The sequence below is a fragment of the Cornus florida genome, unplaced genomic scaffold, assembly GCF_030987335.1.
Source record: "Cornus florida cultivar Cherokee Brave unplaced genomic scaffold, ASM3098733v1 CherokeeBrave_3.0.0_Hap2_Chr01, whole genome shotgun sequence".
In the NCBI taxonomy this organism is placed as follows: Eukaryota; Viridiplantae; Streptophyta; class Magnoliopsida; order Cornales; family Cornaceae; genus Cornus; species Cornus florida.
In genome coordinates, this window is record NW_026775571.1 from 8,739,858 (window position 1) to 8,759,183 (window position 19,326).

The window sequence follows — 19,326 nt, forward strand, 5'->3', positions numbered from 1 at the left end:
CTTCAGTGATGGTGTGATAAAATTTTCGGATGAAATTACCCTTTAAATCAAAACAAAACATTAGTATTACTAAAGTATCCACCACTCACTTTTTTTTAATGGCATAAAACACTAAAACGAGGCCTCTGATTTTGAAACAAGGCCTTTGATTTTTTCTTTCGAAATGTTCTTGCATTTGGAATATATATAGTAATATAGTAGTTATTTATTAAATGTCAACATAAATTGATTTTGGTGAAGAAAAAAAAAACTTTGTATCATAATTTTTTGTAAATAAGATAAAGAAAGAGATATATACGAGAGATCCAAAAATATCAGTACTATGATTTTTTTATAAAATTTAAAAGTAGAAATTTATCAGACTATGTTGCAAAATCATATCATAATTAGGAGGAAGTGGCTTTTTCCATTTATATATGTGTGTGTGTGTGTAGCATATCACAATTTAATAGAAAAGTATTGTGATTAAGATTTATGATGTTGAAATAAATATATAATTAAAGATAGTCCAAACAAATATTTGTTATTTAAGTGAAATATCTTTTGACTATAAAAAAAAAATATAAAATAAAAAAACAAGAGTGAAATGTGTTTTGGGGGTGGGGGAGGGGGGATTTGTTTTCATATTATGGTGGATGCCACTGGATTTTTTTTGGATATGTTATATCCATAATTTTTTAGAATCTTATAAATTTCTACTTTTAAATTTTATAAAAAATATAGTACTGATATTTTTGGATCTCTTATATTTATATCTCTTTCTTTATCTTATTTTATAAAAAATCATGGTACAAGTTTTTTTTTTTTTTTTTTTCACCAAAATCAATTTAAGTTGACATTTGATAAATAAGTACCATATTACTATATATATTCCAAATGCAAGAACATTACGAAAGAAAAAATCAAAGGCCTCGTTTCATAATAAGAGGCCTCATTTTAGTGTTTTATGCAGTTAAAAAAATAAAAATAAAGTGATTGATGGGTACTTTAGTAATACTAATGTATTGTTTTGATTTTAAAGGTAATTTCGTCTGAAAATTTTATCACACAATCACTCTAACAGAGGTTAGTTAAAATAACCCCCTCATGATAGTTGAGGGGGTTAATTGATAGATATATTCATAATGGGTGTTTTTTGCAAACGAGTGAAAGTTGAGGGGGATTTTTTGCAATTCGCCCTTTTAAATATTTCTTTGAAACTTTTAATTTTATTTTCTTTAAATATTTTCTCATAATAAATAAGTAATTTGAGTTTTATAGAAATTCTTATTTTTTTTATTTTAATAGAATATTTTTTTGTCTAATTAAATTTTATTTATTAAAAAACTAGTAATATGTAAGCACTTTATCTCTTTTAATTAAAAAACTCATAATAAATAGATTATTTGAGAAACTCTTCTAAACATATTATATTAAGTTTTAGGGTTAATTACAACAGCACCCCCTGAGGTTTCCCATATTGATAGCCATATACAACTTAATCATTTTTTGGACAAAGACACCCCCTAAGGTTGCAAACTTGAATAATGACACCTCATTTAAAAAAAACAGAGCTAGACACAACCTTTAAGTTACATGAAATGTCTAATATGCCCTAAGAATATTTTAATCCTCACCTCAACTATCCTCTCATCGTATCTCATCTTATCTCTCTCTCTCTCTCTCTCACACACACACACACACACACTGCTCAATCGCCCTCATCTTCTTCCACACCCTCAAACCCCCAATCCGTACCAAAACCAAATTTTCTCTCTATCTCACACACACAGGCTTGTGATCTGGTGATCCTTCTTGTTGATGATGGTGTTTCCATTAGAGTTGTCAGATCAAGAACTATAGAATAACTGAGATGGGTTACCAGAAAACTTTGTTTAATTACCGATGGCAGATTAAAATAACAGTGAGAGAGAGATAGGCGGTGGCAGAGAGGGACCTGCAATCGGCAGAGAAGTTATCTCTGTTGTTTACTCAACTCGGTAGAGAATATCAACAGCGACAAAAAGTGAGATCGGCGGCGGCTGCGATGGACGGCAGAGATCGGAGAAGGTTGAGGAGGATCTTGGATTTGTGAGCAGGGTTGGTGTGCTGGGTATCAGTCGAGGGTGAGGTGGCAGACGCCAGTGGTGTTGTCGATGCAGAGAGCAGTGGCTGAAAGGCGGAGGTGGGTGAGACGAGTTAGGAGTTGGATTGACTGTGGATGGCTCAGCCGTAGAGGACTCGTGGTGGCTGGTGAGGGATTGGCCGGTGAGGGCTTCTCCTTGCTCGCTGCGAGATCTCTTTTGAGGCGATCTCTTTTTTTTTTTTTTGGGTGGTGTGATCTATGTGTGTTGGGTTTGTGTGATTTATATGTGTTGGGTTTGGATGGCTCGACCATAGATATATGTGTGTAATTTTGAGGTGTTAGGTTTGTGTCATGGTGGTGGAATGGAGAAGAAGATGGTGGTTGTGGAGATTGCGATGGTCGTGAATGGTGGTGCCGGGTGAGTAGTGGTTGTGTATATTGGCTGGAATGAATGGGAGGATCGAAAAATTGGAAGAAGAAAGAATTTTTTTAGATGAAGGTAATTTGGTCATTTTATGTGATAAAAAGAATATGAAGTACTTTCATCATATTTGGAGTGTCATTGTTCAAGTTTACAACTTGAGGGTGTCTTCATAAAAAAAAAAAAAAAAAAAAAACAAAAAAAAAGGGTCAAGTTGTATATGGCTGTCAACCTCGCGTGTCGTTGTAAATATATATATATATTATACACACATATAAATGGAATTGAATCGCCTTCTTCCTCGAGAAATCTCAAAAGAAACCTAACAGAACAGCACGACAGAGAGAAACACAGAAAATGGTGAAGGTTCGAATGAACACGGCCGATGTGGCCGCAGAGGTCAAGTGTCTGCGACGATTAATCGGAATGCGTTGTTCCAACGTCTATGATCTCTCTCCTAAGGTAATCAATCTATACATATATGATTATATTATGTGAATATATATATGTATAGATGTGTGTTTATGTGTGTGTGTTTTTATATTTTTGTCGACAACCAGCTGTTTGTTAAATTGGTTAGCTGAGTGATTAATTTTGTGTAAGATGAATTTAATGGGCTTGTGTTGATATATTTTGGGTATATTCACGAATTGGTTGCAGACATACGTGTTTAAGCTTATGAACAGTAGTGGAGTTACTGAATCTGGGGAGAGCGAGAAGGTTTTGTTGTTGATGGAAAGTGGTGTCAGATTGCATACCACAGATTATGTTCGGTAAGCTTCTCATTTCAAAGCTTTAGAGACTCTATTTAATTGCCCAGGAACTTTAAAAAGTGGAAAGAAATTTGAGCATTCATATTAATTGGCAAAGAATTACGAATTCCACCTCCATCAAACCCCTCACCCTGTCAATAAAAAAAATAAAAAATTTGTGACCCACAGGAATAATGCAAAAAAATTGTACATTCATATGGCTTTGTTGCATTGAGTTGAATTTTGCATTGGTAATAATGCCAAAATAAAAAAATTAAAAAATGAAGAAGTTTATTCTGATGGAAAATAGTAAACCAGGAGAAGAAAAAGAAAAAGAAAACAAAAAGAAGAATTATGAATAGTAATGTGACCCATTTTAATACTAAAAGTTTGGCCCTTGATTGTTTGTAGGGACAAAAGTAACACTCCTTCCGGGTTTACTCTCAAATTGAGGAAGCATATACGCACAAGAAGGCTTGAGGATGTGCGACAACTTGGATATGATCGGGTATGATCTTCTGGATTCTTCTCTGTGTATAAGTTTGTTGGCTTTATTGTTAGATTATTTGTTTACCTTATTGTTATGTTTTATTTTTATTTTTATTTTTTCCCTTTCTAATTTACCTTGTTTTCAGATAATTCTCTTTCAATTTGGATTGGGTGCTAATGCACACTATGTCATATTGGAGTTATATGCCCAAGGAAATATTATCCTCACTGATTCTGAGGTCACGGTCCTGACTCTTCTCCGGTCGCACAGGTTGGTGATCCATTATTTATTTTCAATTGGTTTTGCACGGCAGTGTACATGTCAATGTCACATCTGTATTGGAATTTATATATTATTGTATGCATACATTCACATGTGCTTGCATGTTTCATGTTTCAACTAGCTAGATTGCATAGTAGAAAAATAAAACTGTTGTTGTCCTCATGGTACTCGTTCACTGAGCACCATCAAAACATTGACCATGTTCTTTCAGCATGGCACATCATGCTGGTTGTTAGTTTTTCCCAGAGTTGTAAATGTTTGGCCAACCTTAGAAGTGTAAATAAAGTGTCGAAAGAGTGATGGGCAAAAAGGTTCATAACTACTACTCTTTTACTACAGGTTGCTTACCTATCCAACATTTAGATCCAGCTATACACCCTACACCAAACCCTCCGAGTATAAGGGCTTGCTTTGGGACCTCCAAAGATTGATATGTTTTTATTTTTATTATTTTTATTTTTTTATGTTGCTCTACCTCCAAACGCTTAATATCCGGCCCCCAATCAGGCCTTCCTATTTACACATGAGGCATGAGCCATCTCAATTTTTCACTTTTACATAATAACCACCAGATCTGGGTTTCTAACTTTACATTATGACTCAAACCATGAATTTCATTTTAGAAAATGATCAACTTTCTGTCCAGAATTTACCTTTTCCCATAACCACCTTCCATGTTTTACTCAATTTCATGAACTTTCAATTTCCATCAAACCTCATACATCATCAATGAATCTCAAGCAGTGTTGTTAAAGGCGCGCCTAGGCTCCAGGCTCTCGCAGGCTCAACACTTGCGCCTGTTGTGCGTCGAGGTGCGCTTTTGACAACATTTGCACCTTTAATATGAAATATTAATATGCTTTAATGGTAATTTAATTTTTCAATTGTGCACCTCACTTCACTCAGGCGTGCGCCTTGCCTTGCACCTTGTGCCTTGGCTCCAAAGGACCTCTAGCGCCTTCGTGCGCCTTGGGCCTTTGATAACACTAATCTCAAGTGCTTTTGGTTTAAATTTTTTGGAGTAGTTTAAACATCAAGATATATCTAATATTATTTTGATTGTGGAGCATATAAAAGTTAGAGCAACTTGATTAATTTTATTTTATAAGAGGCCTTACAGTAGCATACAAGTTTATTTAATTATTGAAAATTTTGTAATATAAAAGAAAAAGCATATAAATTGAGTAGTTCACTCTCTCCTAAAAAATATTCTCGCTCAGCCTCTGACTCTTTTTTTTAGCTTGCCTAGCTACACAACATAAGACACATAGGGCCTTTAGTATTAGTGGCAGCATCAATGGCGAGTCTTCTATTTTTATTCCTTACAAAGAAGAGTATGTTATGAAAAACACCACAAACCAAGAACACAATCAAGAATCACGACGGAAAAGTAAACACAACACACAAAAAACCCTAATGTAGGACAAGAGTAGCCTTGAATAGTTTTATTTATTTTATTTTATTTTATTTTATTTTATTTTCTTAGTTGATACTCACACACCCATGCCTCCACTGAGGCTTGAGCCCTTGACCTCCCTTTGAGAAGTAGGGGCTTGGTACTGCTGGGCCACTGACCCGTTGGTTAGCCTCGAACAGTTGAAATAAATAATAGTTATTGGCTGAAAATTTAGTTAAACAGAGCTATGGTTCAAGATGTGTTAGTAGAGAGAAAGGATTTGAAAATAACAAAAACCTATTGGAATCTCATCAACAAGTCTAGCCATCACACCTGGAGAAGGCCTCACACCCTCATATTTTGTGAATCACCCACAAAGATTTTCATAAGATATTTTTATTCATTCATTCACTCCCTCACCAAGTTTACTACCCCATAATTGAGGTAGTCAATACTTGACTCTTGGATTACCCCATTATTGAGGCAGTCAATGCTAACTTAATAGCATAATAATAGTAAATAAAAATTGACCAGAACTTCCAATTATTTAAGACTCCATGTGGACCCACATCATCTAGCCTATGCCAGCTCAAGTCTTAGAATCCTCCTTTTTTTGCGCCGTTTATACACCTTTAAAGATTGCTGAAATTGATCTCCATCAAACACAAAGATTTACGTGGTTAGGCAAGCCTATATCCAAGGTGACGGTCCAGCGAGAGATTTCACTATGTGAAAAATAAGAAATTACAAGTTTCAGCCCCCAAACCCTAGCTCTCTCGCACACTCACTTTCCTGTGGTTTTCAGTGTACTTTCGTTTCCCACTCCAAACCCTAAATGCCCTTATATGCCGGGCTACAGGGAAGTCCCAAACAGGGTCCAAGACCCGCAAGAGAAAAACGGATCAAAAAGATTCAGGCCGAAATCCCTAAACAGAATTCAGGCCACAACATCACAAAGTATATGCCAACATCACATAGCATATGCAACTAAACTGCACGGTTAGATGATTGCTGAATGTTTGATTTATAGAGATCTTTCGGTTGCCGCATAAAACAATTTTAATAATTCGTTGCAACTCATTACTGTTAATCTGTTAGATTTCTTAATTGAAACCAATAAGTGTCCTATTTAGGTGTTGGCATTCATTACATGCCAATACAACAATACAAGATGAGCATGGTAATAAATACGTGCCAGTCTTTAGCTTCAGTGACATCGGCCTAAACGACGAGCAACCACTTGAATGTGACTGCAATGGTGTTTAGAAGTGAAATGAAGTGTCCAAATATAGCTTAGGCAAAGCTAAAACATACAAGAGTTAAGAGCTGCAATTCCGTCACTCCAAATTTTTTACTTTTGTTTAGATTAGATTTTAAGTGTTTGAAGCATCCATGAAGATGAGAAAGAACCATGTACATCTATTGGCTTTTCCGCTATTACACGTATCTTGCTGTTTGTCACGTGAACTGAATCCTTTGACAATATGGTAGAGACCATCTTTTTTTCTACTCCATAATAACTTAAGGAGCATCTTGCTCTTTCTCCAGATAGTTCTGTTTTATGGCTCACATTTCTGCAAGCTAGGTAGATGATGATAACTTGTCAATAACAGGGATGATGATAAAGGCTTTGCAATTATGTCACGACATCGTTACCCAGTGGAAATTTGTCGAGTTTTTGAACGAACTACCATGACAAAGTTGCAGGCAGCTCTTACATCCTCAAAAGAACCTGATAAAAATAAAGATATAGAGGGTACTGAACCTGGAAATAATGTGTCTAATGAACTAAAAGGAAAGCAAGGTAGCCGTAAAGGTGCGAAATCATCCGAGTCTAATAAAAATGCAAATGATGGTGCCCGTGCCAAGCAAGCCACATTGAAGGTTGTTCTTGGGGAGATATTGGGTTACGGGCCTGCACTATCTGAACATATCATTCTAGATGCTGGTTTGGTTCCAAGTACAAAAGTTGCTGAGGATTTCAAATTAGATGATGATGTCATTCAGGCTCTGGCTCAGGCTGTTATAAAATTTGAGGATTGGCTAGAGGACATTATATCAGGTGATAGAGTTCCAGAAGGCTACATTTTAATGCAACAGAAAATTGTGGGGAAGAAGAACTGCACCTCATCAGAGCCAGGAACTTCAGACCAGGTTACTTCTATTATTCCTTGTAATATTTTTTGTTTGTTTGAACTGCAGCTGAATCTTTTTCTTTCGTTTGATGGGCTTTAGTGCCATATGTATGTATGAAAGACGGAAAGGGTGATATATGATTTTGATTTTCTGTTGCATGGCATTATTTTATTTAAGTGACCTATTTTGCAGATCTATGATGAATTCTGCCCCCTATTGCTGAACCAGTTCAAGTCTAGGGATTCTGTGAAATTTGAGACATTTGATGCTGCTTTGGATGAGTTTTACAGTAAAATTGAGACTCAACGGTCTGAACAACAGCAAAAGGCAAAAGAGGGCTCAGCCATGCAGAAACTTAGCAAAATTCGCACGGATCAGGTCTTTCATTTTATAATGTTTTCTTTGAATTGAGAAAGACTCTAAATTGTTATCAGTCCTTAACTCATAGGAATTGCATTTTGCTTTCTAGCTTTTTTTTTTGTAAGTTTTGACTGAATTACATTTTCAAGGACGCAAGCATATCTATTACATTTTGAAGACTAATTTTGATTTTTCATCACTTGAGGTTCATTGCCCTTTCACTCTAGGTTTCCCGATTGGGTTCTGCTCATGTCAATGTGAGAGTATGTGCGTTGAACAGGGATTTATAACAGTTGGGCCAATCCCTATACACTAGTTGAGCTCATTATGCAGGTTTTTTTAATTCCCGGAGTCATCTTTGTGGGCCCCATGAAAAACAATTTGGCATGTGCAAGAAGAGAAAAGGACAAAAATTGATTGTAGGAGAAGATGTAAAGATGTGAATAGAAGTCTTAGAGCTCATTAAATTATAGTAATTGTTGATTCATTAACATTTTGCATCTGCTAGAGGGTAAACATTAGATTGTAATTCCCTAACCTCCCTGTTTCTCTGCTTTCTTTTGCTGATTTGGAATGGGATTAATTAAGTGGTGGGTCTTGATCCTTTTTTTAAAATTGACATGGTGTGATTTTATTAGTTATTGGACAATTTTGATTTGCTTTTATGGTTTATACACGATGAAATTCTATTTCATAATGGGCTCAACTGGTTAGATTTTATTCAGTAGCAGCCAAAGGCCCAAACAATATAGGCAAATAGTCACAACAGCTTCCACTGTGGGGTTTTCCCTTTATTCTTTTCAAAGCCAGAAAAATATAAAGTGGGGTTTTTCATTATGCAATTGTATTGATGATGTTGAATGGGATGGCAGGAGCCACATTTTTGTGTAGATTTTGATAGCATTCACCTTGAAATGTAGGCAAAGCATCCTTAGTAAGATATTGTATTACTTGTCTTGACGTTCAAGCTATGGCCCGACAGTTATGCTATAAGTCTAGACTAGGCTCTTGAATTTGTATTGATATTTTGTCAAAAGTTTTAGATATTTCAGGATCTGTATTGATTTTTTGGAGTTGATTTTACTGATTTTACAAGAATATATTTCAATCATTGAGTTTTTCTGTTAATTATGAATTTTTTCTGTTTTATGCTTTAGGAAAATCGTGTGCACACATTGAAGAAAGAAGTTGATCGTAGTATTAGAATGGCAGAATTGATAGAATATAATTTAGAAGATGTGGATGCTGCTATTTTAGCTGTTCGTGTAGCTCTTGCCAATGGTATGAGTTGGGAAGATCTAGCTCGAATGGTGAAAGAGGAGAAGAAATCTGGAAATCCCGTGGCTGGTCTCATTGACAAGCTCCATCTTGAAAGAAACTGTATGACACTGCTGTTGAGCAACAATCTCGATGAAATGGACGATGATGAAAAGACACAACCTGTGGACAAGGTGTTACTTGAAGTTCTAGTTTTGGCTTTTGTTTTTCTATCTGTTCTAGACTGAAGTGACAAAGCTTCAATCAACTATGCTTAAACACATATTCATTCCGCTTCCTTATAAGCATATATATTCCTCATACATGAAGTCAATCATGTGCAGGCATGGCTTTTATTTTTCTGTCTGTTCTAGATTGGAGTATATTTCACATGCATGAAGTCAATCACATGCATGCATTTGCATTTCCAATATTGTTGTCTTTCTTCAAGATGTCAAACAACCATAGATCACCTTTGGAAACAACTGATGCTTGGCCTTTATGTCTTTTTGTTTTTTTTGTTTGGGGGTGGGGGATAGTATATCGATATTTCTTTGAAACAGTTTACTGCTGTTGCTACTAATTTACTGTTAACGATAAGCTCCCACTTACCTAACTAAATAAAAAGCCGCATAGTATTTTGACCAGAAACCTTATGGTTAATATTTCATTGTTGTTTTCCACTTTTAGGTAGAAGTTGATCTGGCACTTTCAGCTCATGCCAATGCTCGGCGATGGTATGAATTGAAGAAAAGACAGGAGAGCAAACAGGAAAAAACTGTTACAGCTCATGAAAAAGCCTTCAAAGCTGCTGAGAGAAAGACTCGTCTCCAGCTTTCACAGGTAGTTGCAGATTTAGGTGTAAATTTTGTTGTCCCTGGTCAATGTGTGCTGATGCATCAGTTATGCAAAAATTCTAAAGCAAAAGTTTCTTTCCACTATCTTATCACATTTAATATATTTATTAATGGCCAGTTTACTTGTAGTAATTTGACTCTTATGGAAAATAAATTTTCGTACATCACCATATCCTGCAATTCTTGTAGCAGTTGTCATCCTATCATAGTCACTTCAAGGTTTAGTACGTAGAAAACAAACATAAAATTGTTGGATCTGTTGAGATTCCGGCTTCGTTGGCTGTCTGAGATGTTCGTGATGTTGGGGCCTTTGTGGCTTAACCATCTCATTTGTAGTGTATAGGTCCACTTATGGGCTTTACAATGTCAAAGGGGTTAATTGAGAGCTTTCTAAATAGCCCATGCACAGAATGAAGCCAAACTAGACCTTCCAGAGATTTCATTTCTTTAGAGTCTGCATGGAGAGCAAAACTTTTCCACCACCCCGCAAAATCTCGAAACTTTGGCTGTACATGTGGGAAGGGCCATCTAGAAACTATTCAACCACTCCTTGATGAGAGATTCTGGTCATAGAAAGTCTAGCCCAGCGAGATGCTTAACCGACCTACCTAGATTTGCCCATATTATCTTCAGGCTCAGCCAGGATACTCCTATCTCTTCTGGCTCTAAGTGACCTGACAACGTTCATGCTTTGAATGAGAAGTTGCGCTTTCTCTCTTGTTCTCAGCTCCGGGTCTGGTACTTTAGGCGAGGCTCTTTACTTTTGCTTGTAGACCCACTAATCCCCAAACAACCCTTTCTAGACTGGACCCCTTTCTTGCCACGCCTTTCAGCATATCCATTCTCTATTGATGAGACCTCCACGGTAAGGAGACCAAAGTGTTCCCGTGACTGGTGACTATGCGTGGATTCTTCCTTTGGATTGAGTTTGCCTGCAGCAGGAACTGGATCGACTTTCTGACTTGTGATAGGTGCAAGATGGAATTCAAATAGATATTCCTCAAAGAAAGTGATTCGGCAGAGGATAAAGACCATTGGAGAGCTCCATTCATTAGGTTCCTAGAGTATCTTCATTTTTCGACAACTTGCAACAGTCTCAGGCTATTGAAGGGCTTCGAAAGATAGTGGAAGATCAAGACTTACAAATCACTTTTCTCGCAAAGAAATTAGAAATATGAGAAGCTGAGAAGTCCAGTCAATAAATCAATTAACAATAAAATGAAATAATATACATTATACAGCTTTCTTTTCTACAAAATTGGGGAGAGCTGCAAAAAGTTCTTAGTTACCAGTTCTTTTGGTGCTGTGAATGTTAGCAGCAAAGTGGTTGACTTTCCACCATCTACCTTTTTTATAGTGTATTGTATGAATCACAATGCAGAAGAGTTATGTTACACTGCATACTCTAGGAAGTAAAAAGATACATACTTCACATCACCTTGTTTGATATTATTACAATCTATGTTTCCACTTAAGATGTCCCTATAGAGTTGAAGTGTTACAGGATGGATCTCAGTGGAGCAAATGATGTCCCTGATTGGCATTATACCAGATTTTATGATCACTGACTTCGATTTACATCACTTGAATGACTGACTAGCTGCCCGCAAAAAAATAAAAGTAAAAAATAAGAAGTAAAGATTGAATGACTACCCTGCGTATAACTATTTCTACTAATGGTTGATTTTTCAACTGTTATGTTGATCTTAGACAAATTATCTTTAATTGGTTCAATGCTTAATTCGTTTTCATTTTAAATATACAGGAAAAAACTGTCGCTGCAATTACACATATGCGCAAAGTTCACTGGTTTGAGAAATTTGATTGGTTCGTCAGCAGCGAAAATTATTTGGTTATTAGTGGACGTGATGCTCAGCAAAATGAGATGATAGTCAAGCGTTATATGTCAAAAGGAGATCTGTAAGTGGGTATCGATATAGTTTTATAATTTTCCTGGAACTCTAGTATGTTCCACAGCAATACGATCTGGCAATATTAAAGATGTGCAGAGGTGTAACACTAATAATAGTTATGAATTATTCTTTTAGAAGAATTTTCTGAAAAAACTATAATAGTTATCCATATTTTCAAAACTTAGTTTTGTTCAACATTTGAAAGTGATCCAAACATCAACAATTTACTGGGATGATATCTGAAATTGCAGAGGGATGATGATCTTAGATTAATGAATCTTTCTTCTTTTATCAACTGACATCATTGAGAAAGGACTCTCTCTAGGAATTTATCTTTACTTATGTTTTCTTTTGTGCTTGATCATTTACAGCAACAGAAGGGATTTATCCCCATGTTGTGAAACAAATATCAACTAACCTTAGTTCAGGATTTGTCTAGGGAAGAAGAGTTTTAGGTAATTAAAGTGTGAAATATAGATGTCATATCTAATTTTTTTTCCTCTCTGATTCATTTTTATGTTCCTTCTTGATGTTAAAGCTTTGTCCATTCGCTTCCATGATTTCAATGTTCACAAATGTGCTAGTGTTTTCTTGCTTTTTATGCAAAGTGAGAGTGTTGAAGAATTTATATATTTAAGTTACACCCTCTCTAACAGCTTAAGCTTTTAGAGTAGATGGTAGTTAGCATGGTATCAGAGTCAAAGGTATCGAGTTCAGAAGAAATATAAAAAGAAGAACAAGGAGAGAATTGTGTAAAGGCTTGAATGAGATGAATCACTTATTTACAGCTCTAGTATTTATAGATAAAAAAAGCACATGCTCATATTACAAGAAAGGAAATAAAATCAAATCTAAATCAAATCACAGCATATTCTATGGCGTATTCTGTAGCATATGGCATATTCTATAGCATAATCAAATCTCTACTAATACAGTAAGTCATTTCATAAATCTTGGCTATCATATCTGCTAACACTCCCCCTGAAGTTGGTGTGTGGATATCTGAAACGCCCAACTTGGACAATGCATTCTCAAACACAATTTTACCGACGCCCTTTGTAAGAATGTAAGCTCTGAGAGCTTGTGACAAATGGAGTGCAAATTTGACCAGAGACGATCTTCTCTCGAATAAAGTGACGGTCCACCTCTATATGCTTAGTCCTGTCATGCTGAACAGGATTTGCTGCTATGCTAATGGCAGACTCGTTGTCGCAGTAAAGTGAGAATGGCGACACTGGAAGGCACAGATTTGTCGTCAAGGTTTTCAACCATAGCAACTCACATACTCCAAGAGCCATAGCCCTATACTCTGCCTCTGCACTAGATTGAGAGATAACATCCTGTGTCTTATTTTTTATTTTTTTGATAAGTAAGATAACACCCTGTGTCTTTTTTATTTTATTTTTTTGATAAGTAAGATAACATCCTGCGTCTTACTGCACCAAGTTACTAAGTTGCCACCAATAGTGGTATATAATAGCCCGAAGTTGACCTCCTATCTGAAACTGATCATGCATAATCAGCATTTGTCCAAGCCTCAACACGTAAGTGACCATGATTGGCAAACAAAATACCACGGCCCGAACACCCTTTTAAGTAGTGAAGGATCCGAATAGCCTCATTAAGGTGTGGGGTACGAGGAGAGTGCATGAATTTTTTTTTGATAAGTGAGGAGAGTGCATGAATTGACTCACGACACTCACAGCATAAGCAATGTCAGGTCGAGTAATGGATGAATATATAGGCTTCCCAACAACATTCGATAACAACTCCCCCTCAGAATCAGCCAACCGATGATTCGACTCAATCGGAGTATCAGTAGGATGAGCGCCAAGCTGACCAGAAGCAGAAAGCAAGTCAAGAACATACTTGCGTTAAGAGATGAAAATACCAACCTTCGAGCGAGCCACCTTAATGCCCAAGAAGTACCGAAGGGGACCAAGATCTTTAATCTTAAACTGACGGCCAAGATAACTCTAAACCTCGGTATTTCCGGTAGTATCATCTTCGATAAGAACGATATCATCGACATACACAATGAGCGATATTGTCTTACTGCTTGAATGACGTAAGAACAAGGTGTGATCAGCTGCACTCTGATGGAAACCAAACTTGAGCATGGCAGTGCCAAAGCGATCAAACCAAGTTCGAGGAGACTGCTTGAGGCCATACTGGGAGCGACGAAGACGATAGACCACACAGGAATAAGCAGGAGAATGAAAGCCCAGAGGGGGAACCATATATACCTCCTCTTGCAAATCACCATTGAGAAAGCCATTCTTGACATTTAACTGAAATAGAGGCTAAGATCGAATCGCAACAATGGAAAATAATACACGGATGGTATTCATCTTGGCAACTGGGGCAAAAGTCTCTTGATAATCTATGCCATAACTCTAAGCATAACCCTCGGCAACTAATCGGGCCTTGTAACGAGCAACTGACCCTCTGGATTATGCTTAACTGTAAACACCCAACGACAACCCACAACCTTTCATCCACTAGGAAGCGGAACCATGTCCCAAGTATGATTTTTCTCAAGTGCTTGTAGTTCTTCTGTCATAGCATCATGCCATTGAGGTTGTGCTAGTGCATCTGCAACACTAGAAGGAAGAGGAACCGAGGCAACAGAAACAAGAAAACTCCGATTGGAGGGTGAGAGAGCACAATTAGAGACAAAATTAGAAATTGGGTAAATACAAGAATGTTTACCCTTCCGAAGAGCAATAAAGCGATCATCAAGTGAAACAATGGCTTGAGACGGCGGAGTTGGTGCCGAAGGAACAAGGTAGTCGATCGTGGGAGTAGAAGCTTGTACCTGTTGTCTCCGACTATAAACCTGTGGAAAAGGAACAATTCTCCCTGCTTGAGGGGTATCACGAGAAGGAATAATAGAAGACGAAATAGGCGAAGGTAGAGGAGTTGAAGACGGAAGAAGGTGATCATCAATTGTATTCAATGGGAACCATTCACTTTGAGAACCAACTGAACCACTATAGTATGGTGTATGCTCAAAGTAAGAAACATCCATGGATATAAACCGCCGACGACTGGGAGGATGGTAATATCTATAACTTTTTCAAGAGTGAGAATAGCCCAAAAACACACACTTCAAAGCCTTGGGGTCAAGCTTTGTACGAGTCTGCCCCAACGGCTGAACAAAGCACACACATCCGAAGACTTGCGGAGGAATAAAAAAAAAGAGATGAATTGGGGTGCAAGATTGAGACTGGGGCTGCAAAGTTAAGAACTCTAGAAGGAGTTCTATTAATGATGTAGACAGTTGTAAGAACTACATCTCCCTAAAATGACTGGGCAACATTCATGTGAATGTAGATTGCTCTGGCTAAGTTAAGGATGTGACGATTCTTTCTCTCAGAACGACCATTCTGTTGAGGGGTTTTAACATTAGACATCTGCTCAATCCCAAATTCTGTACATAACCGCTGTACCTCCCCATAAGTGTACTCCTTACCCTAGTCAGATTTGAATTTTTTAGTGGTACAACCATATTGAGTTTGAACCATTGTAAATAAATTTTTAAAAATGCTGTACACCTTATTTTTGGTTTTCATAAGATAAACCCATATAACACGACTATGATCACAACACAAAATATCGAAATCCAAGGCTAGAAGTAACTGGGCAAGGACGCCACACATCTGAATGAACAAGATCAAAAGTTGTTAAAATAGATTTATTACTACTAGCAGGATAATTGGAACGAACAAAATAAGGAAGGAAACAAATGTTTTAAATAACCAAAAGAAATATGTCCTAAATGCATGCGCTAATGCATAAGCTGAGCTTTATTAGACGTTCTTTCACCTATAAATAGAGGTGATCTTTGTATACAAAGATTAAGAGAGAATGTAATGAAAGAGATGTTAACCGTTTGGGCTTTGTGTGTCATGGATGTAAGCCCTAGTGGTTGAACCACATTATCTTCCTGTGTTATTCATGTTATAATTTCTCTCTTCAACTTTTATTTTTCTTTCAATATGGTATCAGAGCAGGTTTATCATACCCTACTCTATACTCTACTCGTTTTGGATCTTCAAATCAACTCGTCTCGGATCTCCAGATCAACTCGTCTCGTCTCAGATCTTCGGATCAACTCGTCTCAGATTTACTCGTCTCATACTCTTGATAACTTCATATTTAGTTTCAAGTTGGACACTTGAGTTAAAATCTCCGTGTACCAACTTGAGAGGGGGTGTTGGAAAATATTATTATAGAAACCCTTAAATTATTCCTTTACAAAATATTTGATATGAGAATATCATAGGAGAGATTTTAGCTATTGATTGGAGTGATTAATGGGATTGATTTTAAAAATCTTCCATCAATGTATTTTCTATATTTATCACTTATATTCTTTCACCTATAAATAGAGGTGATCTTTGTATACAAAGATTAAGAGAGAGTGTAATGAAAGAAATGTAACCTTTTGGGCTTTGTGTGTCATGGATGTAAGCCCTAGTGGCTGAACCATATTATCTTCTTTTGTTGTTCATGTTATAATTTCTCTCTTCAACTTTTATTTTTCTTTTAACAAGAAGAAACAGAATTAGATAATGAAACTGAATGTGGTTGAGGTAACAAAGGAGCATCCAATAGGTATAGGCCATCCACTTCACGCCCATTGCCAATCGTCCGTTTCGACACTAGATCCTGAAAAAAACAGTGAGAGGGAAAGAACGTTACACTACAATTTAATTTAGTAACTCCACTAACAGAAATAAGATTTGTAGTCAATTGTGGAACATGAAGTGTATCTAACAGTTAATAAAGGAGTAACTGATATGTGACCCTTCCAGCAATGGAAGATGGAGTGCCATTTGTAAGGCGTACCTTGTGATGGCCATAGCTGATACTATAAGATTGGAAGAATGGGGACATACTAGTCATATTGTCTGAAACACCAGAATCAATGATCCATGGTGTCGAAGATGTAGTTACGCTATGTGCAGACGCAATAGTACCTGAGTGGGCATAAGTGGAGGTTGGCTGAGATGATACCTCCATTTGATTGAAGAATTGTTTGAACTTGTCCAAATCAGCTTGAGTCAAGCTAACTGTGGCAGAAGATAGAGAGGCAGAATTGTCAGGAGTTGACAATGAGACTGGTTATGTAATAGAATGTGCAGAGGATCGAGAATGTTGTTTCTATTGCGGTGGGCATCTATATAGTGCATAACAACGAGATTTGATGTGACCAATTTTTCCACAATGGTCACATCTCCCACGTTGTCGTCCCAGAGGAGGACCGGTGGTAGACCTCTGAACTGACTGGGATGGTGCAGTTCCTGAAAGGTTGGGAACCCTAACTGCCATAACTGAACGATCAATACAAGCAAAACCTAATGGATGAGTCCGACGGCTCTCATGTGACAACACATAGGAGTACGCATCCTCAAGAGTAGGGAATGAAGATAAGCCCAATAAATGAACACGAGCATACTTAAACTCGTCGTTCAACCCGACAAGAAACTGAAACACTCGATTCTTCTCCACAATCCCTGCATATAAAACTGCATCATCTGGATCCTTCCAAGAGTGGAAGGAATCATAATATGACATCTCCTCCCAAATAGCACAAAGCTTGGTAATGTAACCTGAAACTGTCAAGTTACCCTGAGAAATCCTGGTGATGTCTCGCCCCAACTGGAAAATCCGTGCATTATTCTGCCTCTGAGAATAAGTGCATTGCACTGTATCCCAAATCTGCTTAGCAGTCTTCATAAACATATAGCCAATGGCTATGCTTGGTTGCATCGAATTGACTAGCAAAGACATAACCATAGCATTATCTGCAAACCACTGTGGATATGTCTTCTCCGACTCAGCTGGCTCTTTCTTAGAACCAGTAATATAGCCTATATTGCCTTTGCCACCAATGAACATCTTGGCAGATTGTGCCCAAATCAAATAGTTGGAGCCATCCAACTTCACTGTGGTGATTTGAAGTCCTGGATTTTCTGATGAGTTGGTGGGAAAAATGGCACCACCAACCACAGAACTTGAGCCAAGAGAATTAACAGTCGATGACCTTAAATCTGCTATAATCTGTCACATGACAATAAACAACTCCAAAAACACCACAAATTTTGTTAATAAATCAAAGGGTCTCCTCAGACCATAAACAATAACAATGTCTCCTCAGACCATTCTCGAAAGCTCCAAATACAGACTTTTTTAAGGAGCACTGCCCGCTTACAGCCGGACAACCTCCTTCTTAATATCTAGAACCTCTTTGCAGACTCAACAAATTTTACCCAAGTCCTTCTAGGTGTTGGAGACCAACGATCCCAATTTACCCAACTCTAAAAGAGTAAAAAAGAAATTGTAAAACTTAAAAATATTTGTTTTCGGTCACAAAACAGCAACACAAAAAAACATGTGTAGGCAACGTCACATGACGTCACAACCAACCTAAGATGGTTGTCGCACAAGTATCAAGGCTGCTGAAAGGTGTTGGCTCTGATACCAAGAAGAAATATAAAAAGAAGAAGAAGGAGAGAATTGTGTAAAGGCTTGAATGAGATGAATCATTCATTCACAGCTCTAGTATTTATAAATAAAATAGAGCACATGCTCATATTACAAGAAAGGAAATAAAATTAAATCTAAATCAAATCATAGTATATTCTATGGCATATCCTATAACATAATCAAATCTCTAGTAATACGGTAAGTTATTTCGTAAATAGTGGCTATCATATCTGCTAACAAGTTCAAACCTTACTGTCACCCAAATTTAAAAAATTGAAAAAAACACGTATTAGACCAAAAGAAGGCCACACGTGAGGGGGCGTGTTGAAAGATTTATATATTTAAGTTACATCCTCTAACAGTTTAAGCTTTTAGAGTAGATGGTAGTTAATAGAGAGGATAACATAATATACGAATAATGATACTTGAGATCCCCTTAACCTTTTATTTATATTTTTTTCCCTCATAATATAAGATCTGAAAGCCCTAAGGTCTAAACCCACCTTTGCCTTTTCCATGTCATGTGGGCATTTTATTTATTTTTAATTATTTAAACCAGGGCTCGGAACCAACTCCACCTTAGGAGTTAGAGGAAATACCATTCACACTAACAGCTTGTGGTGATTGTATGCCTGCATCTCTTACATTATGCTGCAATGGCTTTAGCTAGATTGACATGAATTCTGCTTTGTCATGACTTAGCATGTTTATATTGGCTAGGAAATTTGATTAGTACTTTTCCAGTAGTATGTTTTGTGCTCATATTGCTGATCTGATGACAACAGGTATGTCCATGCAGATCTCCATGGAGCTTCTAGCACTGTGATAAAAAATCACAAGCCTGAACACCCTGTACCCCCTCTCACTTTGAACCAAGCAGGATGTTTCACTGTAAGCTGGTT

The 19,326-nt window shown here is 37.0% G+C and overlaps 1 protein-coding gene across 1 annotated transcript in view; it reads left to right on the forward strand.

Annotated features, from left to right (window-relative positions):
- Positions 1 to 2,759: 2,759 nt before the first annotated feature.
- The window catches only part of LOC132285867 (uncharacterized), a 31,260-nt gene continuing 14,693 nt past the window's right edge, over positions 2,760 to 19,326 (forward strand). The window contains exons 1-10 of the mRNA XM_059788130.1: positions 2,760 to 2,948; positions 3,147 to 3,259; positions 3,650 to 3,746; positions 3,874 to 3,998; positions 7,020 to 7,560; positions 7,735 to 7,920; positions 9,060 to 9,353; positions 9,850 to 10,002; positions 11,782 to 11,936; positions 19,210 to 19,315. Coding sequence (XP_059644113.1) covers positions 2,844 to 2,948; positions 3,147 to 3,259; positions 3,650 to 3,746; positions 3,874 to 3,998; positions 7,020 to 7,560; positions 7,735 to 7,920; positions 9,060 to 9,353; positions 9,850 to 10,002; positions 11,782 to 11,936; positions 19,210 to 19,315 — 1,875 coding nt within the window. The 5' untranslated portion in view covers positions 2,760 to 2,843. The remainder of the gene's footprint in view (positions 2,949 to 3,146; positions 3,260 to 3,649; positions 3,747 to 3,873; positions 3,999 to 7,019; positions 7,561 to 7,734; positions 7,921 to 9,059; positions 9,354 to 9,849; positions 10,003 to 11,781; positions 11,937 to 19,209; positions 19,316 to 19,326) is intronic.